Source organism: Neoarius graeffei, chromosome 9 (assembly GCF_027579695.1).
Source record: "Neoarius graeffei isolate fNeoGra1 chromosome 9, fNeoGra1.pri, whole genome shotgun sequence".
NCBI classification, from domain to species: domain Eukaryota; kingdom Metazoa; phylum Chordata; class Actinopteri; order Siluriformes; family Ariidae; genus Neoarius; species Neoarius graeffei.
Window position 1 is genome coordinate 72,362,704 of NC_083577.1, and position 27,306 is coordinate 72,390,009.

Sequence of the window (27,306 nt, forward strand, 5' to 3'; positions counted from 1 at the left end):
AATGACAGGGGTGTAAACAATATATAAATTTGGCATTACCATCTGATATATTTCCAAGCAGATTGGCGATTCTGTCAGAAGAATTCAAATGAACTTGAAACTCACGTCAAATGCTGACTGAACACAGTGAGACATGTTGAAAAACTTCAATATACAAGGTGTTTCCAAAAATGTGATATTATTTGAGATGTAAATATCCCAGAAACTATACAGTCTAGGCAAATGAAATTGAACAGGCTTAATGTTAAGCAATATAAGATTTATTCCTCAAAATTTGAATGAGAAATTCAAAGGTACGTGGATTCCATGAACGATTTCACAAATTTTCAATACGGCGCCACCTGACACACAGACACACAGAGACAGCCTTCCTCTTTGAACGTTTTGTGCCGTGTCCAAATCTGCATTGCAGTTGGTGCATTTTGAGAATTCTCTCATAAATGCACGTTGCACAGTCTTGTTCGATTGTCATCTCATCTCATCATCTCTAGCCGCTTTATCCTGTTCTACAGGGTCGCAGGCAAGCTGGAGCCTATCCCAGCTGACTACGGGCGAAAGGCGGGGTACACCCTGGACAAGTCGCCAGGTCATCACAGGGCTGACACATAGACACAGACAACCATTCACACTCACATTCACGGTCAATTTAGAGTCACCAGTTAACCTAACCTGCATGTCTTTGGACTGTGGGGGAAACCGGAGCACCCGGAGGAAACCCACGCGGACAACATGCAAACTCCGCACAGAAAGGCCCTCGCCGGCCACGGGGCTCGAACCCAGGACTTTCTTGCTGTGAGGCGACAGCGCTAACCACTACACCACTGTGCCGCCCATTTCTATACCTAAAAGGATAAAAACAAAAACCATTTAAACATAAAATTTTGACTTGTTTCTACACACGCTGTTAAAATTTGAGGTCAGTTGAACGAGAATTGGCAAAGTTATTAGATTGTGAAATGATATCAAATTTTTTGAAACACACTGTACAGTACTGTGCAAACGTCCCAGGCCCCCTATTTTTTTATACAAACTTCATCATAATTTCCATTTTATGACTTCTACATTATCGAGACAGTACAAAAACCTTTTAGAGTTCCAAACATTTGTTTTCCAACACAAAATTAAATGTTATAGGAAAAAAATGTTTGTATCTGAGCAGCATATTCCATAAGAACCCACTTTTCAGATTAAAAAAGAAAACATAATGAAGGCTGCTGGGTTTTGGTGCAAAATGAAGAAGCGAGTGTGACAGTCAAACAGGGCCGTGTTAACCCTTGCCGAGGCCCTGGGCAGACACTCCCCCGACGCCCCACCCCTGCCTGTTGTCAACTGCGCTCAGCAAATTCACCCCCTCAGACGTGCCTGTCTAACTAGACACAGAAACTTAAATAATGACAGTGGCACAATTAGAAATACTATACTGGCGTCGTGGCTCAGGTGGTTAAGGCGCCATACCATGAATGCGGGCGACACGGGTTCGATTCCGGCCCGAGGTCATTTCCTGATCCCTTCCCGTCTCTCTCTCTCCCGCTCATTTCCTGTCTCTACACTGTCCTATCCAATAAAGGTGCAAAAAGCCCAAAAAAATATCTTTAAAAAAAGAAATACTATTGAACGATAAAACTTTATATCCATCAACACCTATTTAATCGAGAAAAAGCAATGGTGAAATAGGCAACTGCATGGTGAAAAAATCCATCAGACATCACGGTTAACAAGTCTGGTTAACTAAAGTTTAGCCTCAAGAAGCCTTTGAATGAGTCAATGAACATAACCTAGGCCTACAACAGTTTCTTTAGTATTCAGAACAAGAACATTCATTTGGTACATAACCGTTCGTTTTCATTTTGGAATCCAGGCGACTTTTAACTTGTGAAAACAAAGAGCGATAACAAAGAAAGAAAAATATCGTGCTTCTCAGAAATAAATCTCAAAATGTTAGGCTATGTGAAACATTTCATCCTTTCACGCACGTAATGTCCCAAACAGCAGTGGCACACAGCTTTGCGCATTCAGTTTGACAGCCATGGGTCAACTTACAAGGGCACTTTCCTACTTTTCTGGAAAGCGAAGTCATTAATTAAATCATTGAACTCAAGCTGGCGTAGCATGTGAAGACATGGTGGACAGTGATCATAATGACAATGACGAGTGATTTATGCGACGGGACAAGGTGGTCTTCCTTACGAGTGGCGAAATGCATCAAAAATGTTATCAACATGATCAAAACTTCTGAAAATATCGTTTCATATTTTCCGATCTCGCTACCTTCGAGGCCCCCTAGTGGCCGAGGCCCTGGGCAGCTGCCCATGAAGCCCATTAGGATAACGCGTCCTTGCAGTCAAAGTGTCCAGAAGAACTGTGGCTGGTTCTGTAAGATGCTCAGTAAAACCTACAGCTCATTTCCGCATAAAACTGCACTCATTGTACCTGAGATGACTATTTTTTTTTTTTAAAGCAAAGGGTCGTCTGACACCAAATATTGACTTTGTTTCATTTATTATGACTTACTTCTGTTTATAGTTATTTTTAATGTTGAAACATTTCATTTCATAATTTTTTAAGCCATTTTTGGTCTACAGCATTTCTTTACACGTGCCTAAGGCTTTTACACAGTACTTTACATTATGAATAAATGAATGAAAGCCTATAGAAATGAATGTGCAATATGTTAAGCCAGTATCTCACTGGGCTGCGACAGCCTGCGACTAGTTGGAGACACAACAATTGCCATAAAATATGCGAATTAGCGACAATTTTCGCTTGGAATCACACTGAATTGATATTCGCATATTTTACCGCAGTTGTTGTGTCTCCAACTAGTTGCAGGCTGTCGCAGACCGGCTTTCCCTCAGCAGGCAGGGAAATAGGGGAAGCCTCACAGAAACTGACTTGAGAAGGGTTTGCGACAGCTTTGCGACACCAGCGACGCATTTGCGGCTATTTTGAGAGGAATTTTGTCTCACGAATTTTTTGAACATGTTCAAAATTTCAGCGACGAAGGAGCGACACTTTGCGACTCATGCGAGGAAATTGAGAAGCCCCGCGAATGTTTCAAGACACTTTTGAAACTCTCTCGCGAATGACGTTCGCAAGCTGTCGCAGCCCAGTGAGATACTACCCTTAATAAGCTAAATGTGAGTGAAAACTTTTCAGAGGCTGTTGGTGTCAGATAAATGAATATATTGTGGACCTAGGGCGGCACGGTGGTGTAGTGGTTAGCGCTGTCGCCTCACAGCAAGAAGGTCCGGGTTCGAGCCCCGTGGCCGGCGAGGGCCTTTCTGTGTGGAGTTTGCATGTTCTCCCCGTGTCCGCGTGGGTTTCCTCCGGGTGCTCCGGTTTCCCCCACAGTCCAAAGACATGCAGGTTAGGTTAACTGGTGACTCTAAATTGACCGTAGGTGTGAATGGTTGTCTGTGTCTATGTGTCAGCCCTGTGATGACCTGGCGACTTGTCCAGGGTGTACCCCGCCTTTCGCCCATAGTCAGCTGGGATAGGCTCCAGCTTGCCTGCGACCCTGTAGAAGGATAAAGCGGCTAGAGATAATGAGATGAGATGAGATTGTGGACCTAATATGAAACTAGCTTTACTGTGGGAATACAGCATCAGTTTGACCTGCTTATAATTATTTCGTGTTCAACTGGCGGAAACACGATTCTGCAAAATTATTACACGCACGAAATTTGAGTATGCAACTGCTCTTTAGACTTATTTCACACTGCAGGCACAAAATTAATCATTTTGCATTGACACTGCATTGGTATTGGATATTCTTTATGTCAAACAAGTGAAACAGATGAGACATTCTGTTTATTTCACGTGAAGGACACAATCCTCCACAGACCCTGTTAGTCAATCAGCTTTTGCAGGTGTTGTTGAGTTTCCATATTTTTTTTTCACATGCAAACTTTTAGCACATCAGGGCCTATAGGAATATACACAGATATGTACTGGCTTTTTTTTTTTTTGGTGTGATTGGCGGAAGGCTAACGTTCATACAATGCCACAAGTTTACATACAAGTCATAATGTCAAACTGGCACATCAGGTACGAAAAGAGAAACAATGACGAAGATGAAAGGAAAACAATGTGAGTTGTAGGCCACAGATGCAAAATAAACACAGTACATAAACACAGTAAACACAGTGTCAGGTGTGTATTGCACAACAATTGTAATGCTAACGTTTATCATAAAGAGGGTATCATTTAGTTATAGCACTGCTTAATGGGTAGCATGGGTGGTGAGAGAGCCTGGAGGACAAGAATAGGGTGAGGTGGAAGCCGTAATTATCTTTGATGTGACGTGGCATATTTCAATTAAATTAGTTATCTGATTATACAACCCCAATTCCAAAAAACTTGGGATGCTGTGTTAAACGTAAATTAAAACAGAATGTCAACTGTCAAATGTCTTTATTTCATCAGATAAAAGTACATATCAGGTGTTACAGTTTGAAGTAGATAAAAAGTACTACACAATAATTACAATATTTACAGTTATGAAAAATACTACAAAATGTAAAAAAAAATATATATAGCTAAATTATATTTAAATATTAACCTATTTGTCAGGTGTGCGAGGGAGGCGGATGCATGTGCAGAAGTGTTCAGTTTAATAATTATATACAACCCCGATTCCAAAAAAGTTGGGACAAAGTACAAATTGTAAATAAAAACGGAATGCAATGATGTGGAAATTTCAAAATTCCATATTTTATTCAGAATAGAACATTGATGACATATCAAATGTTTAAACTGAGAAAATGTATCATTTAAAGAGAAAAATTAGGTGATTTTTAAATTTCATGACAACAACACATCTCAAAAAAGTTGGGACAAGGCCATGTTTACCACTGTGAGACATCCCCTTTTCTCTTTACAACAGTCTGTAAACGTCTGGGGACTGAGGAGACAAGTTGCTCAAGTTTAGGGATAGGAATGTTAACCCATTCTTGTCTAATGTAGGATTCTAGTTGCTCAACTGTCTTGGGTCTTTTTTGTCGTGTCTTCTGTTTTATGATGCGCCAAATGTTTTCTATGGGTGAAAGATCTGGACTGCAGGCTGGCCAGTTCAGTACCCGGACCCTTCTTCTACGCAGCCATGATGCTGTAATTGATGCATTATGTGGTTTGGCATTGTCATGTTGGAAAATGCAAGGTCTTCCCTGAAAGAGACGTCGTCTGGATGGGAGCATATGTTGCTCTAGAACCTGGATATACCTTTCAGCATTGATGGTGTCTTTCCAGATGTGTAAGCTGCCCATGCCACACGCACTAATGCAACCCCATACCATCAGAGATGCAGGCTTCTGAACTGAGCGCTGATAACAACTTGGGTCGTCCTTCTCCTCTTTAGTCCGAATGACACGGCGTCCCTGATTTCCATAAAGAACTTCAAATTTTGATTCGTTTGACCACAGAACAGTTTTCCACTTTGCCACAGTCCATTTTAAATGAACCTTGGCCCAGAGAAGACGTCTGCGCTTCTGGATCACGTTTAGATACGGCTTCTTCTTTGAACTATAGAGTTTTAGCTGGCAACGGCGGATGGTACGGTGAATTGTGTTCACAGATAATGTTCTCTGGAAATATTCCTGAGCCCATTTTGTGATTTCCAATACAGAAGCATGCCTGTATGTGATGCAGTGCCGTCTAAGGGCCCGAAGATCACGGGCACCCAGTATGGTTTTCCGGGCTTGACCCTTACGCACAGAGATTCTTCCAGATTCTCTGAATCTTTTGATGATATTATGCACTGTAGATGATGATATGTTCAAACTCTTTGCAATTTTACACTGTCGAACTCCTTTCTGATATTGCTCCACTATTTGTCAGAGTAGAATTAGGGGGATTGGTGATCCTCTTCCCATCTTTACTTCTGAGAGCCGCTGCCACTCCAAGATGCTCTTTTTATACCCAGTCATGTTAATGACCTATTGCCAATTGACCTAATGAGTTGCAATTTGGTCCTCCAGCTGTTCCTTTTTTGTACCTTTAACTTTTCCAGCCTCTTATTGCCCCTGTCCCAACTTTTTTGAGATGTGTTGCTGTCATGAAATTTTAAATGAGCCAATATTTGGCATGAAATTTCAAAATGCCTCACTTTCGACATGTGATATGTTGTCTATGTTCTATTGTGAATACAATATCAGTTTTTGAGATTTGTAAATTATTGCATTCCGTTTTTATTTACAATTTGTACTTTGTCCCAACTTTTTTGGAATCGGGGTTATATATATAAGTCAGCAGGCTAGATCAGAGACGTGAAAACAGGCAAAGGGTCGGTCGAGGTACAAACGGAACATAGAAGGCTAAGCGAGAACAATAACGAGAAACAGGCCAAAGAAACAAGAACACGGGTAGAAAGGCTCTGTAATGCGTACTTAACGTAGCGTAACACTTCGCAAACACAATGTTCTCTAATTGAGTTCAGGTGGGCCTTGTTCACAGCGCGTGTGCTGAAGTCCACCCGGAGCACGCACAGCCCGAGGCGCGCCTTCAGGTGCACACGCTACAGCGTGCAGGACTGACACTATTAAAAAAAACTATCCTTAAAAATGTGATGATTTGTAAATCATGGAAACCCTGTGTTTCATTGAAATAGTAAAAAGACAACATAAAATGTTGAAACTGAGAAATTTTATTGATTTTTGAGAAATTTATGATCATTTTGAATTTGATGTCAGCAACACATTTCAAAAAAAGTTGGGACGGGGCATGTTTGTTACTGTGTTGCATCACCTCTACTTTCAACAACACTGTAAATGTTTGGGAACTGAGGAGACCAACTGCTTTAGTTTTGAAAGTGAAATGTTGTCCCTTTCTTGTCTGCTATGCAGTTTAAGTTGCTCAACAGTCGGGGTCTTCTTTCTGGTATTTTGTGCTTCATAATGTGCCAAATGTTTTCAATGGAAGACAGGTCCAGACTACAGGCAGGCCAGTTTAGCACCTGGGCTCTTTTATTATGGAGCCATGAACTTGTAATATGTGCAGAATGTGGTTTGGCATTGTCTTGCTGAAATAAGCAAGGCCTTCTATGAAAAAGACGTCATCTTGATGGCAGCATGTTGTTCCAAACCCTGTATATATCATTCAGTATTAATGATGCCTTCCCAGATGTGCAAGCTACCCATGCCGTGTGCACTGATGCCACCCATACCATCACAGACTCTGGCTTTTGAACTGTGCACTGATAAGCTGAATGGTTCCTCTCCTCTTTAGCCCATGATTTCCAAAAATAATTTCAAATTTTGATTCTTCAGACACAGGACAGTTTTCCACTTCACCTCAGTCCATCATAAAAGAGCTCAGGCCCAGAGAAGGCTGCAGTGTTTCTGGATATTGTTTATATATGATTTTAACTTGCATTTATGGATGCAGTGATGAACTGTGTTCACAGATGATGGTTTTCTGAAGTGTTCTTGAGTCCATGCACTAACTTCCATAACAGATTCGTGCCTGTTTTTAATACATTGTCGCCTGAGGGCCTGAAGACCATGAGGATCCAATGTTGATTTTCAAACCTTGCCCTTTGCATACAAAGATTTCTCCTGATTCTCAGAGTCTTTTAACAATATTATGTCCCGTAGATGATATGATCTCCAAATTCTTTGCAATTTTACGTTGAGGAACGTTGCACCATTTGCCCACACAGTCTTTCACAGAGCGCTGAACCCCTCCCCATCTTTACTTCTGAGAGACTCAGCCTCTCTGCTGACCTGTTGCCAATGTACCTAATTAGTTTAAATGAGCATATTTTTTTTTCAAAAACAGTAATATTTCTCAGTTTCAGCATTTGATATGATGTCTCTGTAGTATTTTCAATGAAATCTAGGGTTTCCATGATTTTGAAATTTTACACATCGTCCCAAATTTTTTTGGAGTTGGGGTTGTATAGTGTGCTGTCTTTCTGATTGTTGCTTTGTGTTATGTTCATAGTGGGTCCAGCATATCGATGTGATAACCACACTGAGTTTGCCTGTGTCACAAACTACCGCTGTGTACCTCTGTGGGCTATTTGCAACAGACAAAACGACTGCAGGGACAACAGTGATGAGCAGAACTGTGGTGAGTGCAACACACAATAAGAGTCTTCACTGGTTAAAGGAGTCATTGTTGTGCACATGAACAAGGCCTTTAAAGTGCATATCACGGGTAAATTCAGGAGCCAGATCAATGTAATTCTCCTATTTTATATTAAACTTTGGTCAAATATCTGTCACATTTTGCATTTTGTGAAATTTTTTTACCTTGCGCAATACCAGAAAAATTCAGTTGAAATCAAGCCATTTGAGGTGAACTGGTCCACCTCTGAAAAAACTTGGCATTTGAATTTCCCGGCAAACGTTGATTTTCGTGATGTTGCGTGCGGGACGCCTCCCTCTGAATCCTACGTCAGCGCTGGTTTGTTTATGAGAAAACGACCTGGTGGTTTTCTGCAAATGTCTTCAACGTTATCACATAATTATTAAAATGGTTAACAGATGTATCGTAAGAGGGTGTAGCAACACCAATCTTGATGGGATTAGTACTCATTCAGTGCGTTTACATGCACATAGAGAAAATCGAATTTCTGCCATTGCTCGACTGAAATCGAAACTCTAAATGGCATGGAAACACCTTAGCTCAGCTGAAATTGAACCGAACTTGATTTCTCGCAATCGAGCTACGCGACCTAGATTATGCGATTGTAGTCGAGCTACTTAGTGCATGTAAACCCTATCGAGCTACGTAGCCGAGCCGCTTACTTCAGCGCTGCCCCTTCCGGAAGTGACGAGTGACGAGACCACAAGCGGGAAACACAACAGCCTCGGTCGGCATGACAACGAATCATGACAGCGGCATGAATCTTTTCTTTTTGTGGCATTGTTTGCACTGTTAAAATTTAGCTCACTTACTGTATCACCAAATACATCTGTACAGCTGTTGCATAGCTGTGAATTGTGTACATAAACAAGTCATTCTATTTGTGTGTGTGTATATATATATATATGTCCAACATCTGAAGAATGTCAATAAAAACAAAACAATTTAACTTTTTGTGTGTTTATTAAGACATAAGTTAAATTGTAAGCAAAAAAAAATATTTTTTGTAAGCAAAAAATGGACTTTAGAAAAATATACAATTGTGCAAAACAAGTTGTCTTACAAAACAGTGGTCTGCGCTGGACAGTTTGTAGCCATACAGTCTGTTAGAGCAAGCCTAACAGCTTGAACACGGAACTGCCAGTGTTGCCAGATTGGGAGGTTTTAAGTGCATTTTGGCGGATTTGAACATGTTTTGGGCTGGAAAACGTCAGCAGTATCTGGCAACACTATAGCTCTTCTTCATGACGACAACCGGAAGTGTACCAACACGATGGGGCATGTAGCGCCACCTGTGGCTCGGGTGCACAATGCACCTTACACAATAGCTCGATTTCACAGTTGCATGTAGGATTGGATTTCTCTGGCACCCCTGCTGGGACCCTTTGCTCGATTACCGACAGTAGCTCGATTTGGATGTGCATGTAAACGTACTGATTGTTTCCCAAAAGACCGGACAATGAGAGAAAAATGGGAGCGCTTGGTCTACACAGGCTGTGCACTGAAACCGTGCAAAGCTCTCGCAGCCTGCCCACAGATAACGTCAGGAATCTGGCTCCAGACTCCCTTGGGATTTTTCCAGACGCGTTTTGTTATTTTATTTTTTTTCTGCTGTAGACAGATGGCCTTGTGCAAAATTACCCTTCTGGATGAGTGTGTAAAGGGACATACTTTCATATAAAAAAAAAACGAAATTGGTCCAGAATATGCACTTTAATGCTCAACTGGTCAGTTATGTACTTGGATTATAGCCTGCCTCACCTTTTAGTGAAAAAGATGTGGCTAATTTAAAGCACTGTAAGTAAACAAAATCTCCTTGGGAAGTGATCCTTTTTTAAGATAACTTTCCAGACATAATGGAGTATCCTAAATTAATGTAAATATTCTGAACTTTAATTTGAGCACTTTCCGAAGATTAGGGTAAGAATATGTTATAATATAACGGCAGTATGTGCTTTAATTTAGGAGAATGAATTTCATGCAGTGTGGGAAGTATGTGTGTGGTGATGTTGAAGATGATACGTTTTTATCCCTTCACACTCCAGTTGTACATTAGCAGGAAAAGAGCCTGCGCTGATGAATGGCTCTGTCTGACCTCTCCCTTTAACCCCCTTGCTAGTCTGAGTTCAGCATAGATTTATGGTCTGTGTGGTGTCTAGTTCTCTGTGTCAGGCACCAATGTAATCCGATGTGTGCATCTTTAAATGGAATAGGAGCAGTGTACTATGTGTTTTATGTCACCATATGTAGAGCTGTGTGATATAAAAATATTTTCGCAGAATATCCTAATGTGATTTCATCACAATTGTGTGATGATAAAAGAAGATTCTGATTTTGACACTAAAATTGATCATTAAAACAAGATGTTTATTAAACAGGCACGGTGGTGTAGTGGTTAGCACTGTCGCCTCACAGCAAGAAGGTTCTGGGTTCGAGCCCAGCGGCCGACAGGGGCCTTTCTGTGTGGAGTTTGCATGTTCTCCCCGTGTCTGCATGAGTTTCCTCTGGGTGCTCCAGTTTCTCCCCACAGTCCAAAGACATGCAGGTTAGGTTAATTGGTGACTCTAAATTGACTGTACATGTGAATGTGAGTGGTTGTGTGTCTCGATGTGTCAACCCTGTGATGATCTGGTGACTTGTCCAGGGTGTACCCCGCCTCTCACCCATAGTCAGTTGGGATAGGCTCCAGCTTGCCCGCGACCCTACACAGGGTAAATGGTTACGGATAATGGATGGATGGATGTTTATTAAACAAAAAAATATGCTAAAAAATTAATCCTCTATACCCCAAAAGAATTCTAGAACACTGCAGCATTTCACTGAGAACAATACATTCTTTTGTTTTTTGTCATTCTGTCAATTATAGTTTGAAAACTTAAAAAAAAAAAGCTTTACATACACCCTGAACCTCATTTCCATTGCCAGGTTGAGTTTCGACTTCAGTTTTGAACAATGCTGCAGATGTATTTATTGCATTTTATATCTTCTTAATGTGTTTAAAGCAATATTTATTATAAGTACTGGAAGTAACTTTTATACTGTAAATAACTGTGATAGTTTTTGTATTATTATAGATACGTCAAAAGATGTTGTAAATAATTAAACACTGAATTATTTATCAAACTCTACTAAACCACATACATAAGAAGAAATTGGCTGAGAAGTTAAACAATAAGTAGTTCATCAACCACTACTTATTTAAGATGTTGTATACAGTATACAGTATATAATAGTTTGATGGGATCAAAGTCTCAAGTACATTAAGAAGGGCAGAAATTGCACTAATTAACTTTTGATGAGGCAGACCTCTTAATTGAAAAGCATTCCAGGTGACTACCTCATGAAGCTGGTTAAGGGCCCGTTTACACGAGGACGCTGTCGGGTAAAAACGACTAAATATTTTATCGGAAGTGCCTTTCGTCTACACGGGGACGGCGTTTCCGAGGCTGAAAAACGGAAAAAAATTGAAAACGCCTTCCAGAGTGGATAAGTTAAAAACAGCCCCCGTTGCATATCCGTCTAAACTACCCAATACGCGAAACTCTGCTCGGATCTGCTCACGTCGGGTACGCGTTTACGTCATACATATGTCATATACTGTACATGCCAGCCCGGGAAGTAAGAAAGTAAGTAAAAAAGTAAGAGCATGTCTGATTACATCGATCCAACGGACCTTCAAGCTGCTCTGGCAGCTTTAATAAACGTCCAGGAGTCCTTCGAACATCTATACCGAATCTGCACATATACCGTTAATGAACAGAGGCGGGTATAGTATGCTCTTACTTTTTTACTTACTTTCTTACTTACCATAGCCAGAGTAGTCAAAGTTTTCGCGGCGCAGATGTGCAGATCAGACAAGACGGAAGCCGTTGCGCATGCGTGCAGACATAGCGGAGGTCTTTCACAGCACCACCTAGCCGCCTGGCATGCACATCCAATTGAATTCCACACATTTATGCGTCACCGTATAGACGTAGATTTCCTCCTTGAAAACGGTCGTGTAGACGCGGAAAAAAGTGAGAACGAAAACGGACTTTTGCGTTTTTGTTTCAGACCGTCCCCGTGTAAAGTGGACCTAAGATAATGCCAATAGTGTGCAAAGCGTCATCAAGGTAAACAGTGGCTACTTTGAAGACTCTAAAATATGAAACATACTTTATTTTGTGTTTTTTAACACTTTTTTGTCTACTACATAATTCCATGTATGTTCCACATGTTATTTCATAATTTTGATGTCTTCAGTATTGTTGTACAATGTAGAAAATAGTCAAAATACAGAAAAACTCATGAATGAGTAGGTAATAACTAGCTATATATATATATATATATATATATATATATATATATATATATATATGTATATGTATTCTATCCACATTCACTGGATATGAGCACTCACACACTCTGATTGGCAACTCTATTACCTGGATATCAGCTCATATACCATAAGTAGAGAAAAACAAAATAGCAGAGTGTGTTGCTGAACCAACCGAGGATGAAATAAAAACTCTACTTGATATCTAAACCGCAAAAAAATACAAAAAAGGCAACAAAATATGGAATAAAAGTATTTTATAGTAAGAACATATCTTTTTTTCTTTTTCAAGAATTATTATCACATTTTCCACAAATTGCTCCTGTCATTTCACCGGTTTGTTTACATTCTAAGCGGAAATAATTTTGTCAGACGTTTTGTATAAAAAGTTTTTATTTATCGAATTTGCAAAAAATAAAAATAAAAATGCTCTGTTTCTCAAAATCCAGTGAATGTGGATAGAATAAAACAGTTATTCCACTCAATCTCATCGTACATGGCTTATAGCCAACTCAGCACTACACACCTCATCGGCTGTCAGCTCATCTACGACTCGATTTTGTGGAATGACTGTTTATATATATATATAAATATACATATATATTTATATATATATATATATATATATATATATATATATATATATATATATATAGTGGTGCTTGAAAGTTTGTGAACCCTTTAGAATTTTCTATATTTCTGCATAAATATGACCTAAAACAACATCAGATTTTCACACACGTAGATAAAAGTAGATAAAGAAACCCAGTTAAACAAATGAGAGACAAATATTATACTTGGTCATTTATTTATTGAGGAAAAGCATCCAATATTACATATCTGTGAGTGGCAAAAGTATGTGAACCTTTGCTTTCAGTATCTGGTGTGACCACCTTGTGCAGCAATAACTGCAACTAAACATTTCCGGTAACTGGTGATCAGTCCTGCACACCGGCTTGGAGGAATTTTAGCCCATTCCTCCGTACAGAACAGCTTCAACTCTGGGATGTTGGCAGGTTTCCTCACATGAACTGCTCGCTTCAGGTCCTTCCACAACATTTCCATTGGATTAAGGTCAGGACTTTGACTTGGCCATTCCAAAACATTAACTTTATTCTTCTTTAACCATTCTTTGGTAGAACGACTTGTGTGCTTAGGGTCGTTGTCTTGCTGCATGACCCACCTTCTCTTAAGATTCAGTTCATGGACAGATGTCATGACACTTTCCTTTAGAGTTCGCTGGTATAATTCAGAATTCATTGTTCCATCAATGATGGCAAGCCGTCCTGGCCCAGATGCAGCAAAACGGGCCCAAACCATGATACTACCACCACCATGTTTCACAGATGGGATAAGGTTCTTATGCTGGAATGCAGTGTTTTCCTTTCTACAAACATAATGCTTCTCATTTAAACCAAAAAGTTCTATTTTGGTCTCATTCGTCCACAAAACATTTTTCCAATAGCCTTCTGGCTTGTTCACATGATCTTTAGCAAACTGCAGACGAGCAGCAATGTTCTTTTTGGAGAGCAGTGGCATTCTCCTTGCAACCCTGCCCTGCACACCACTGTTGTTCAGTGTTCTCCTGATGGTGGACTCATGAACATTAACATTAGCCAATATGAGAGAGGCCTTCAGTTGCTTAGAAGTTACCCTGGGGTCCTTTGTGACCTCGCCGACTATTACACACCTTGCTCTTGGACTGCTCTTTGTTGGTTGACCACTCCTGGGGAGGGACTTGAATTTCCTCCATTTGTACACAATCTGTCTGTCTGTGGATTGGTAGCATCCAAACTCTTTCGAGATGGTTTTGTAACCTTTTCCAACCTGATGAGCATCAACAATGCTTTTTCTGAGGTCCTTAGAAATCTCCTTTGTTCGTGCCATGAACACTTCCACAAACATGTGTTGTGAAAATCAGACTTTGATAGATCCCTGTTCTTTAAATAAAACAGGGTGCCCACTCACACCTGATTGTCATCCCATTGATTGAAAACACCTGACTCAAGTTTCACCTTCAAATTAACTGCTAATCCTAGAGGTTCACATACTTTTGCCACTCACAGATATGTAATATTGGATCATTTTCCTCAATAAATAAATGACCAAGTATAATATTTTTCTCTCATTTGTTTAACTGGGTTCTCTTTATCTACTTTTAGGACTTGTGTGGAAATCTGCTGAAGTTTTAGGTCATATTTATGCAGAAATATAGAAAATTTTAAAGGGTTCACAAACTTTCAAGCACCACTGTGTGTGTGTGTGTGTGTGTGTGTATACATAAACACACACACACATATATATATATATATATATATATATATATATATATATATATATATATATATATATATATATAAAATCAAGTCAAGTCAACTTTATTGTCAAATATGCTATACATGCTCGACACACAGCACAGATGAAATTTCAGTCCTCTCTGACCCACGGTGCAAACAGGCAATGCAATAAATAAAAATAGAATAATTGAAAAAACAAACAATATAAACAGTATAAACACTCTAGATAAGAACTAGACATAGACTAAACACTCAGACAAACAATATAAACAGTATAAACAGTATATATATATATATATATATATATATATATATATATATATACACTCGTTGAAAAACTCACATTTTTCATACAAAATATATCGCGGCTCTGACTGACATATTTTCCAATCTTTTACTCCAGTGATGTCACTCCCAATGTTTTCCCACTGACTAGATGCGCGCTGTCAAAATGCCATTTTGAATGCGTGTTCAAAATGAAAATTCTTTTGATTAACTTGCGCAATTTTTTTTTTGTGGATGTATCTCTGTAATATAAATAACATTACATGGTGGTGAGAATATATTGTTTATCTTCTCGTGTTGAAAAATATAACACTCGTTCACTTTGCTCACTCATGAAATACATTCACCACTCGAAGATAAACTTCATATCTTCACGCCACTGTGTAATATACACAGTGGGGCAAAAAAGTATTTAGTCAGTCACCAATTGTGCAAGTTCTCCCACTTAAAAAGATGAGAGAGGCCTGTAATTTTCATCATAGGTATACCTGAACTATGAGAGACAAAATGAGAAAAAAAAATCCAGAAAATCACAGTCTGATTTTTAAAGAATTTATTTGCAAATTATGGTGGGAAATAAGTATTTGGTCAATAACAAAAGTTCATCTCAATACTTTATTATATACCCATTGTTGGCAATGACAGAGGTCAAACGTTTTCTGTAAGTCTTCACAAGGTTTTCACACACTGTTGCTGGTATTTTGGCCCATTCCTCCATGCAGATCTCCTCTAGAGCAGTGATGTTTTGGGGCTGTCGCTGGGCAACACGGACTTTCAACTCCCTCCAAAGATTTTCTATGGGGTTGAGATCTGGAGACTGGCTAGGCCACTCCAGGACCTTGAAATGCTTCTTACGAAGCCACTCATTCGTTGCCCGGGCGGTGTGTTTGGGATCATTGTCATGCTGAAAGACCCTGCCACGTTTCATCTTCAATGCCCTTGCTGATGGAAGGAGGTTTTCACTCAAAATCTCACGATATATGCCCCCATTCATTCTTTCCTTTACACGGATCAGTCATCCTGGTCCCTTTGCAGAAAAACAGCCCCAAAGCATGATGTTTCCACCCCCATGCTTCACAGTAGGTATGGTGTTCTTTGGATGCAACTCAGCATTCTTTCTCCTCCAAACACGACAAGTTGAGTTTTTACCAAAAAGTTCTATTTTGGTTTCATCTGACCATATGACATTCTCCCAATCCTCTTCTGGATCATCCAAATGCTCTCTAGCAAACTTCAGACGGGCCTGGACATGTGCTGGCTTAAGCAGGGGGACACGTCTGGCACTGCAGGATTTGAGTCCCTGGCGGCGTAGTGTGTTACTGATGGTAGCCTTTGTTACTTTGGTCCCAGCTCTCTGCAGGTCATTCACTAGGTCCCCCCGTGTGGTTCTGGGATTTTTGCTCACCGTTCTTGTGATCATTTTGACCCCACGGGGTGAGATCTTGCGTGGAGCCCCAGATCGAGGGAGATTATCAGTGGTCTTGTATGTCTTCCATTTTCTAATAATTGCTCCCACAGTTGATTTCTTCACACCAAGCTGCTTACCTATTGCAGATTCAGTCTTCCCGGCCTGGTGCAGGTCTACAATTTTGTTTCTGGTGTCCTTCGACAGCTCTTTGGTCTTGGCCATAGTGGAGTTTGGAGTGTGACTGTTGGAGGTTGTGGACAGGTGTCTTTTATACTGATAACAAGTTAAAACAGGTGCCATTAATACAGGTAACGAGTGGAGGACAGAGGAGCCTCTTAAAGAAGAAGTTACAGGTCTGTGAGAGCCAGAAATCTTGCTTGTTTGTAGGTGACCAAATACTTATTTTACCGAGGAATTTACCAATTAATTCATTAAAAATCCTACAATGTGATTTCCTGGATTCTTTCCCCTCATTCTGTCTCTCATAGTTGAAGTGTACCTATGATGAAAATTACAGGCCTCTCTCATCTTTTTAAGTGGGAGAACTTGCACAATTGGTGGCTGACTAAATACTTTTTTGGCTCACTGTGTGTGTGTGTATATATATATATATATATATATATATATATATATATATATACACAGGCTATTACATACTACATATGACTTGAAGAACATGTGAATAGTATATACACACACACACACACACACACACACACACACACACATATATATATATATATATATATATATATATATATATATATAAAATGTTTGTGTGTGTGTGTGTGTGTGTATGTGTATAATCTGATTATCTACTATTCACATGTTCTTCAAGTCATATGTAGTAGTCACATGTATATAAGTCATATGTATGCAGGTACGTACATATAAAAATTCCGACACAAGCCTTCAGTGCAGATTGAGCTCTGTGTTCTGTGGTCTGACCCTGACACACACATGCACGTACACACACATGCACAATTCCAGTCCTCCCAAGTGTTATCAGCATCCCCCCACTCCATTAGTGCCATCCTGCACAGAGAGGAGAGATCTCCCTAATCTGAGTCTAAGAATGCCAGGTGGGGCGTGTGTGTGTGTGTGTGCACGCACATCTGTATGTTTAGCAGTGTCTACTCTTCTCTCCTCACTTCTCAGATCTCCTCTGTGGCATATCTGCTATGACTCACTGGTCAGTGTACGTGTGTGTATGTGTGTGTATTGAGGGGGTTGCCTATACTCCCTTTACTACTTTCATCCTAGTTGTAATTAAACACAGTGTTTTTCTCCCTTCAAAGTTTAGCGCTGCATTTATCATCATGTCTTTATTAAACGTCATCCCACAAGGTGCTAAATAATGTCTCATTTATCTCTTGCGTCTGCAGACTCAAATTGTAAAATTAGTCCAGATAACAAATTTGGACAAGTGAGGGATTCTGCTTGTTCAGTGCCATGTTTTAAAGTCTATGTCATCAGAATGCTCACAGAGCACAATATAAATATAACTTTTAGTGTCCTCATTTGCATATCACAGCTTTCTATAGTACTGAGATCATTAGTAACAAACAATATATTCTTTACCCTTTTCTCTAATGTGTTAATTGTGTGTTTTACTGCATAAATAAGGCTGTGTGTTCAAACGTCTAGGTATCATTTATCTCATCATTATTATTATTATTATTTGTAAAAGGGCTGACATGGTCATTAAAAGAGGATGTGCCATCCATTAAATTATCTGATTAGATGTAGTTTATGAATGCAGTGACCCTTTTTATGAGCAAGTGTGTATTAAAACATGACCTCTGTGTCATGTTTATAGAGGAGTTGACCTGTGACCCTGCTGGAGATTTCCGCTGTGATAACCACAAGTGTATCCCTCTGCGCTGGAAGTGCGATGGAGACAATGATTGTGGAGATGGATCAGATGAACGCAACTGCAGTGAGTAGCTTGTATCTTAGAAATCTATCTTGTGTTTCAGAAAATGGTTCCTTTGACCATGAAGTGTCAGTGCAGGTCAAGTGTTTCTCTAAAAATGTTTTGATAGCCCCTACTGCTTCCATTTCTCCTTATGTCACTCTATGAGTTTAAGGTTTCACAAAATAAATGTGACAAAATCTGGCCTAAATTTGGTCATACCCCACACTTTACCTATTGCAAAAAAGCACAATAACCATTTACACCGATTAAAGCTACGTATACGGCCTTTCGACTTCATAAAATCAGTGAAATTTAGTTCTTTCTGAAATTTGGTCATTGTGGTATATGTTTATTTCTGCAATATCTCAAAAAAAAAAAAAACCCTAGGCCATTCTGTGGCTGGGAAGTTTTTTAATTTGAGGCGATTCCCAAGCAAATAATGTGCATGAAATCGCTCGCTTCACGCAATCAAGCAGACAGAGGAAGTCTGTGTGCACATGCGCAGGTTTACCTTCTTCTTCTTCTTTTCCTTCTTCTTTTGGGTTTTACGCAGCTGGCATCCAGTGTTGCATTACTGCCATCTACAGATTTACCTTGACCGTGCACTGACAGTTACATCATTCTGTCGCTAAACGAACAGCTGATCACACCGAGGTGCTCGCTGACCACTGATATTTATTAGTTTGGTCTTGCGTTTCCTTTCCTTCACAACAGAACATTTTTTCTTCTCGCTTTCCGTTACTATAGTCAGTCTTTCACGTTTCATTCGCATCCTCCATTTTCCTCTCCTATTTCAAATTTGTAGCCCACAGTGCCTTGCGCGAACGGGGAAAGCCCACCACGTGATGCATGACGTAGTATCTTGAACTGGGTCATGGTGAAGCAGGAAAAAATAGCAGAGAATTTAGAGCCATGTAGCCCTAAATTCATTAATTTTCTATTTAAAAAAAAAAAACTAATAAAATTGGAAGTCTGTGATTTGAATTCAGTAGCTTTCAGTCCACTAAGCAAAAATAATTAGGTGTCAGGGAAAATTCGTTTTATGACCTAAACTTGAAAAATCTGAAAGGCAGTCTACCTTTAAGCTTAGGATGTATATTAGTGCAGTTTCAAAAATATTTAATAAGAGCACAGTTTACTGTGACATATAAATATTGTGCACAATTGCACTTGGAATTCTTTTCACAATGTCATATATTACAGTTGCTTATGCTACGTGAAGTAGGCTTTTGTAAACTTTATTTTTTTGTGTGTATTTTTTACTCCTTTAAGAAAATGGCCTCACCTAATAAGAATGGTATTTAGAGAAAGTTGCTAATATTCAGAAGTGGGTTACTTAGCTGTAAAAGTCAATTTTCTGTAAGTCTCATTCAGATTCCACAAAACAACTACATATAATTCAGACCTCAAAGGCTGCCAGAGACTGAGTTTTTAATAGTGTCTACATCATGGCCTTTAATAACAAGCACTTGTCTTTAAAATAAAAAGGGGGATAGAAAATGCAGACTAAATAAGCAGATAAATTATATTTTCTTTGCCTTAAAAAGTAATATGATGTAACATAAAAGCAATAGACAATTAACAAATGGATATTGGCAGTATATGCCACATCTACATCTGCTCAGAGTTCACAGTGGTCTTCAAACATGGCCGCCACAGACTATAAGAACCACACTGCACTGCACTGCTGTCAGTCTTGTGCCAAGCATATTCTAGTGCTTGATCAATGATATACTGAGGGACATACTCGGCAAATTTGTCATCGCCTATATAGACGATATCCTCATTTACTCACCAGACCAAGAATGCCATGAGGCCCACGTCAAAGAGGTTCTAGCTAAATGATTGGACAATCACCTGTTTATGAAAGCAGAGAAATGTCAGTTTCATGTCACTCAAATCTCCTTCCTGAGTTACATCATCAGTGCACAGGGAGTAACCATGGACCAAGACAAAGTCACTGCAGTTACCACATGGCTGACCCCCACTACTGTCAAGGAGCTCCAACGTTTACTGGGATTTGCCAACTTCTGCCAGCAATTCATCAGGGGTTTCAGCTCTATCGTCACCCCACTCACCACCCTGCTTAAAAAGGGACCAGATTTATGGCTGTGAATCATCGCCAATGAATAAAAGGATGATGAAGAAAATTGATGGTGCATACACAAGGATGCTGAGAACTGTATACAACATGTCTTGGAGGATTCATGTCACAAGCAAGGAATTTTATGGCAAACTACCCTATGTTTCAATCATAATTAGACAAAGAAGAATGGTTCTTGGTGGTCATGTTTCCAGACATGATGAACCTGTTGGTCAATGCCTTTTATGCTTCCCTGAATGTGAAAGACAAGTTGGGAGGCCCTATGTTAATGTCAAAACTCTCTTGGCGAAAGACACTGGACTCTCTGGCAAGCAACTTCTAAATGCTGTGAAAGATAGAGAAACATGGCAAATAAACTTCATTCAAGTTTCACCAATTCAAGAAGACCTGAATGACTAAAAGAAAAGAAAGATAAATTGGTGCTTGATCTAACACATCTTATTATTTTGTATTTTATTTCTTATATTGCACACTGACAGCTAATTGTGCACACATCATCATCACTGCCTAACTCACCCAATCCGGGCTTGAGGTGAACCATGTTTGGTTGACTTGGCCAAAATTGCAGCAGTAGGGTGGCCAGTTCCTTCCTGCACACTCACACCCATGGGTAATTTAGAGAAGCCAATTAACCTAACCTTTGGACTGTGGGGGAAACCAGAGCACCCAGAAGAAACCCACGCAGACACAGGGAGAATATGCAAACTCCACACAGAAAGACTCCCATCGGCCACTGGGCACAAACCCAGAACCTTCTTGCTGTGAGGCAACAGTGCTAACTACTACAACACCATGCCACCCAAGTGTGCACATAAATTAATATAAAGCTACAGGATACTAAATGAAAGTCCTGAAATTGTAATTTCATTACTATATGTTTAATTCTGGAGTTAAAATGAGGTCTGAATACCAATGTGCATTATTTTGGTGTTAACTACTGCTTACAAAGACTGTGAGTTGGCCTAGTGGTTAGCGTGTCCGCCTCTTGATTGGGAGATTGTGAGTTCTACTCGTGGTCAGGTCATACCAAAGACCATCATAAAAATGGTACCTACGACTGTCTGGCAAGACACGCTGCAATACAGATGCGAGTGGGGAAGTCAAACTCTTGTGTTTACCAAAGAACTAGCCCCCTACTGCAACCCTAGCTGTATAGGCTGAGGGCTGTTGAAACAGAGATCAGTGCTGCACCCATGCACCTCAAAAAGCTGATTAGTACTGGGACAGGAGACTGCCTGGGAAGACCAGATTCTGGTGTAAGAGGGATTTTGACTTGACTTCTTACAAATGTGTAACTCGGAATATGAGCAAGATCGTACTTTTTTTAAAAAAAATAAGCCAGGGGCGGCACGGTGGTGTAGTGGTTAGCGCTGTCGCCTCACAGCAAGAAGGTCCGGGTTCGAGCCCCGTGGCCGGCGAGGGCCTTTCTGTGCGGAGTTTGCATGTTGTCCGCGTGGGTTTCCTCCGGGTGCTCCGGTTTCCCCCACAGTCCAAAGACATGCAGGTTAGGTTAACTGGTGACTCTAAATTGACCATAGGTGTGAATGGTTGTCTGTGTCTATGTGTCAGCCCTGCGATGACCTGGCGACTTGTCCAGGGTGTACCCCGCCTTTTGCCCGTAGTCAGCTGGGATAGGCTCCAGCTTGCCTGCGACCCTGTAGAACAGGATAAAGCAGCTAGAGATAATGAGATCTCATTATCATTATCTCTAGCCGCTTTATCCTTCTACAGGGTCGCAGGCAAGCTGGAGCCTATCCCAGCTGACTACGGGCGAAAGGCGGGGTACACCCTGGACAAGTCGCCAGGTCGAGATAATGAGATAATAAATGAAAAATGAAATGAAGCCTTAGCCATGGCAAGTTGGGGAAAATTGTAAACTATGGTTTCTTCAACCATATTACATAAGTATTAAATAATGATTTAACCTGAGTAAACCCATAGTCATCGCAGTTGATGGTATAACAACCAGAGTTACCCTAAGATACCATAGTTATTCTGTGGCAGGATTATAGCTAAATATGCAATAAGCATAGTTACACTAACCACAGTTACCCTGTTCTCAGGTCAGTGTGTGAATGCTGTATCAAAAGGGAAAAAAAAACACCTTGTGGAGAAACAGGAGAGAAGAGTGAAGGGAGGTTAGACAGTGAGATGCAAAAAAATGGAGCGCAAGCAGGAAGAGATGAAGCTCTGTGATGATTGTTGTGAGTTGGATGAAAGGATGATGGGAGCCTGCGCTAAATCACTGAGTTTTAACAGTGAAAGGGGTGCTGATTTTTTCACCACTTGTCTTTCCCCCCACACAGGAGCTGCCGTGTTGCAGTACACAGCTTCACTCCTACTAATGAATTCATCTATGAACTCACCTCATAAAAATGGCCCTCAGAACAGAATGGGGTTCTTTATAACTGTGGCAGGCTGTGAAAAACAACCTGTGGCTCAATAGATAACCCTTAATCCTGTAACATAGCAAAACACAACATAACCAACTCTGTTATCAGTGCTAAATGTTTGTGTGTAGAGATTTACAGCAGCAGCAGTTCCTTTAGTGGTGTTTTGCCCTTACACTGTATTTAACAATTAAATACCTCCTGGTTATTTGTTGCGTATGTTAATTATTGTCTTAGAACAATACATCATATCTGTTATAGTTTTCACACTCAAAACATGGGACATTACTAGCATATCTTTATTGCTGATGTTCAAGATTTGTGTTCTTTCAACTTTCCCAGCATTCAAACTGGGATGCTTGCACTCACATTTGCTGTTGAAGTCTCATTGCATCGGATTTGATTTCAAACACTTGAGCTGAGTCTCATCCATCCATCCATTATCTGTAGCCGCTTATCCTGTTCTACAGGGTCGCAGGCAAGCTGGAGCCTATCCCAGCTGACTTGACAGGCGGGGTACACCCTGGACAAGTCGCCAGGTCATCACAGGGCTGACACAGAGACAAACAACCATTCACACTCACACTCAGGGGCGGTCCTGGGGGCGGTCCGACTGGGCAGCCGCCCGGGGCGGCATCACGGGGGGGGGGCGGCACGAGCGCGGGCGCGAAAAAAAAAAAAACGGTCCGAAAAAAGGTCCCCCCAAAAAATCCCCCGAAAAAAAAAAGACGGGCGGGGGTGTGTGAACATTTTGGATGGGGAAGCCCAATACCAAAGTTGCGCAGGTGATGTCATCAGTGTGTGTGTGTGCCTAACTTGTCGTAGCCCCATAATATGCACAATCCCGCCAGCGGAACGTTGTACTAGTCATCAAAAAGACTTTACTACCATAGTACTACACTACTATGACATTACACAGAGTCTTAAGTAATACAGTGACTTGATCATTGCCATTCTGGTAACAGCAAATTTATAACGGGCCGTGTCCGCGACGTACAACACACGACGAGAAATGTTTAAACGACCATGTAAAGCTGTTAACATTCTGTTGGCTAATACAGAGCCCAACGCGGGGGGGGCAGTGGCGCGGGTGCGAAAAAAAAAAATAACGGGCCCCCAAAAAAAAGGTCCCCAAAAAAAAACCCCGAAAAAAAAAACAAGACGGGCGGGGGGGGGGGGGGGGGGGGGCGCCAGCAGGGGGTTTCGCCCGGGGAGTAAATCACTCTAGGATCGCCACTGCTCACACTCACACCTACGGCCAATTTAGAGCCACCAATTAGCCTAACCTAGGGATCGACCGATATGTTTTTTTCAGGGCCGATACCGATACCGAGTATTATGGAATTGGAATGCCGATAACCGATATGTGCAACCGATAAATGTAAACATTATAATTCACATGAAATTAAACATAGCACACACTGACACAGACCTTCATATCCATGAAATGTATGTTTAATTGTAAAATTGAACATGAAATTTTGTGCAGGGAGATGCCAGCAGCATTTGTACAATAAAGTCAAACATTAGTTAGAATAAAATGAGAAATAAAATAATAATAAAATAAATATTCACCAATAAAAAAAATAAATCACTCCCTACTATGTTACAGCTCACCATTTTCAGTGGAAAATAAATGAAAATACACTCTGGATTCTTTTACACTAAGAACTAAGTCTTACCAACTTCAAGTAGTTTTTAAATAACAAATCAAGTGTAGGAGAGCTGCCTGCAGCATTTTTTAAAAAGTAAAATCAAACATAAAGTAGGCTATCACTCCCTATTATGTAACAACTTAACAAGTAACCATCTACATTCTAATGCTTTTAATGCCCAAGCCTAATATTCCCAATTTAGGAGGATTATATTGTAGTGAAGGAAGCATTACATGTAGTTTCAGTGAGAGTAATTGGTTGTAGGCTAATTCAAGTGCTTCCTTCCATAAGCTAAGTTTGCCTGGCTACACAGATGCAAATGGACAATTTTAACGAGTAGTAGATGAAGAATGTAAACATAATGTAATGTAATGATGTTGTGCTTTTGCAACTTGTGTGTTTGTGACTTATTGCGGCAAAAGCAGCGTGTCCTTACCTTGAAGTTGGATCTGCTTCTGCCCGAGTGCCCATACGGCCGCTTTGAAACAGTTCACAGCATTTAGCTACACGTGTCGATTGGCTATATCTCTTGTGCCAAACAAATCAGATGTTGTGGTGGGCGGGACCGTGTTCTTGAACTCAGAGAGGCGAGTGCAGGAAAGGACGTGCAGTGACAGTCGCGTTAGGAACGAAATGGCTGCAAAAAAGGCATGTTATCGGCATATCGGTGGAAATTATGGCCGATACCGATAACCCTAAAAATGCAGAATATCGGGCCGGCCGAGTATCGGTCGACCCTTAGCCTAACCTGCATGTTTTTGGACTGTGGGGGAAACTAGAGCACCCGGAGGAAACCCATGCAGACATGGGGAGAACATGCAAATTCCACACAGAAAGGCCCTTGCTGGCTGCTGGGCTCAAACCCAGAACCTTCTTGCTGTGAGGTGACAGTGTTAACCACTAAACCACCGTGCCATTTGCTGAGTGTCATCTTCTTTCTTATTACACGCAGTCCTCATTCTTAGTATACTTAGTACTTTTTGCACTACTCCTTCACTGCCTTATCTACTTTTCTTTCTATATTTTGCCGCTTTTTTGCTGCTGTAACAATGTAAATTTCTCCTTGTGGGATAATAAAAGGCTATCTTATCTTATCTTAATTGCCTTATAAATGACAGTCACCTGCTGTACTGCTTTCACGTTCTTCTGATTCATTGACATTAGCCTTTTCCTCCTGTTGTCACCTCACTGTGTTTGTGTTAATCTTTCAACTCCCAGGACTTGTCAGCAGGCGTAGACTTTTCCTCACTCTTAACTCCTTCACTTTAGCTACTGAATAATCCATAGTATTATGGTGAATACTGTGCTTTAGGAGTAAATGAATAATAAACTGGAAGATTAAGGAGGTAAATCAGTCTCCTGAAAGTGTGGTAGCAGCGTGGCTTCTGTTCTCAGATGAGCTTCTTGATTATTTACAAGGAATTGCACAAGGCTCAGAGGTGGACAAAGTACCCAACTTCATTACTTAAGTCAAAGTACAGATCCCACTGTTCAAATATTATTCCAATACAAGTGAAAGTTGTACAGTCAAATTTTTACTTAAAGTACTGAAGTATTTGCTTTTAAAAATACTTAAGTATTAAAAGTACATTTTCTGTCAACGCATTGTTGTATTATTGCCACAACGCTTACAAAGCCTAATGCCTCTGAAGCAACCGACTGGATTTACTGACTAACTTGTAGAACCTGTAGAATAAACACCTGGTAGAATGTTACAAAATGAAACACAACTTACAACCAAGCATAATCATCAGTAAGATGTTAGCTAGTTTTTCTCTGGCTACTGGTAAAAAAAAAAAAACAACGTAGTAGCTGTAGTAATTGTGCAAGGTCACAAAATCTACAATGTTAATGTTACCAAAGACAGAAATATGAATTCACAAAATGAACGCATGCTGTGCCATCATGGTGGTTTAACGTTAAGCTAGCTAGTCAGTGAAGCTCCACCTGACATGCTAGCAAACTCTTTTCAAACTCAAAATCATATTGAGTAGCCAATGTTACTAGAAAAGAAAGATTTCTACATTCTGTTTATTTGGCAAGATTAGGCTAAAACATATTTTTGAAAGGACTTCAGATAAGTTAACGTTATTCATGTTAGCGTAATTCCGATTTTACGTGCTAACTAACAGTGTGCAAGTTAATGAGCTATGTGTTACCATAACGTTAGCCGTAGACAAGGCTACGGCAACTTGGCGGGCAAATCCATGGAAAGGCATTTGACTAACCAGACTGCATAGCTATTGTAACATTATCGCTAGCTCTAAAAGCACAGTCAACTTCACTGCAAGCTTTCTCTTGGAATAAAATGTTTACATGCTTCTGCAGGCCAGAAGGCGAGTTTTTGGAAGCCATAATGTGGTTCATTTTAGGCAAACAAAGCAAATATTTAAAAATAAAACGAATCTTTACTCCTTTCCCCAGAGCATTCCCCAGAAGAATCGCCTCCTTCCGTTCTGCCATCAACTGATTTGTGTTAAATAACGCTGCAGAGAAATCATTGAACTTGATTTTATACAGTCTATACATGACGTGACCCTAGAGATTACTGATAGGCTGTCTCAGTGTCAACTGTGAAAAAGCCAATCACGTTTTAGAAAAGAAAAGAAAAAAACATCCACTTTCAAAGCTGCTTCATAGTAACGAGTAACGACGACCTTGATAGAAATGTAGTGGAGTAAAAAGTACAACATTTGTCTTTCAGATGTAGTGGAGTTAAAGTAAATAATACTCAAGTAAAGTACAGATACTCAAAAAGTGTACTTAAGTACAGTACTCAAGTAAATTTACTTTGTTACTGTCCACCTCTGACAAGCCTTTATCCTAGTACTAGACCTTGGAAATTATCA

The 27,306-nt window shown here is 40.2% G+C and overlaps 1 protein-coding gene across 1 annotated transcript in view; it reads left to right on the top strand.

The window, feature by feature from the left end:
* The window catches only part of lrp2a (low density lipoprotein receptor-related protein 2a), a 211,697-nt gene that overhangs the window by 146,874 nt on the left and 37,517 nt on the right, over nucleotides 1-27,306 (top strand). Inside the window, exons 58-59 of the mRNA XM_060930575.1 lie at nucleotides 7,939-8,067; nucleotides 18,210-18,329. Of these exons, the coding sequence (XP_060786558.1) occupies nucleotides 7,939-8,067; nucleotides 18,210-18,329 (249 nt within the window). The remainder of the gene's footprint in view (nucleotides 1-7,938; nucleotides 8,068-18,209; nucleotides 18,330-27,306) is intronic.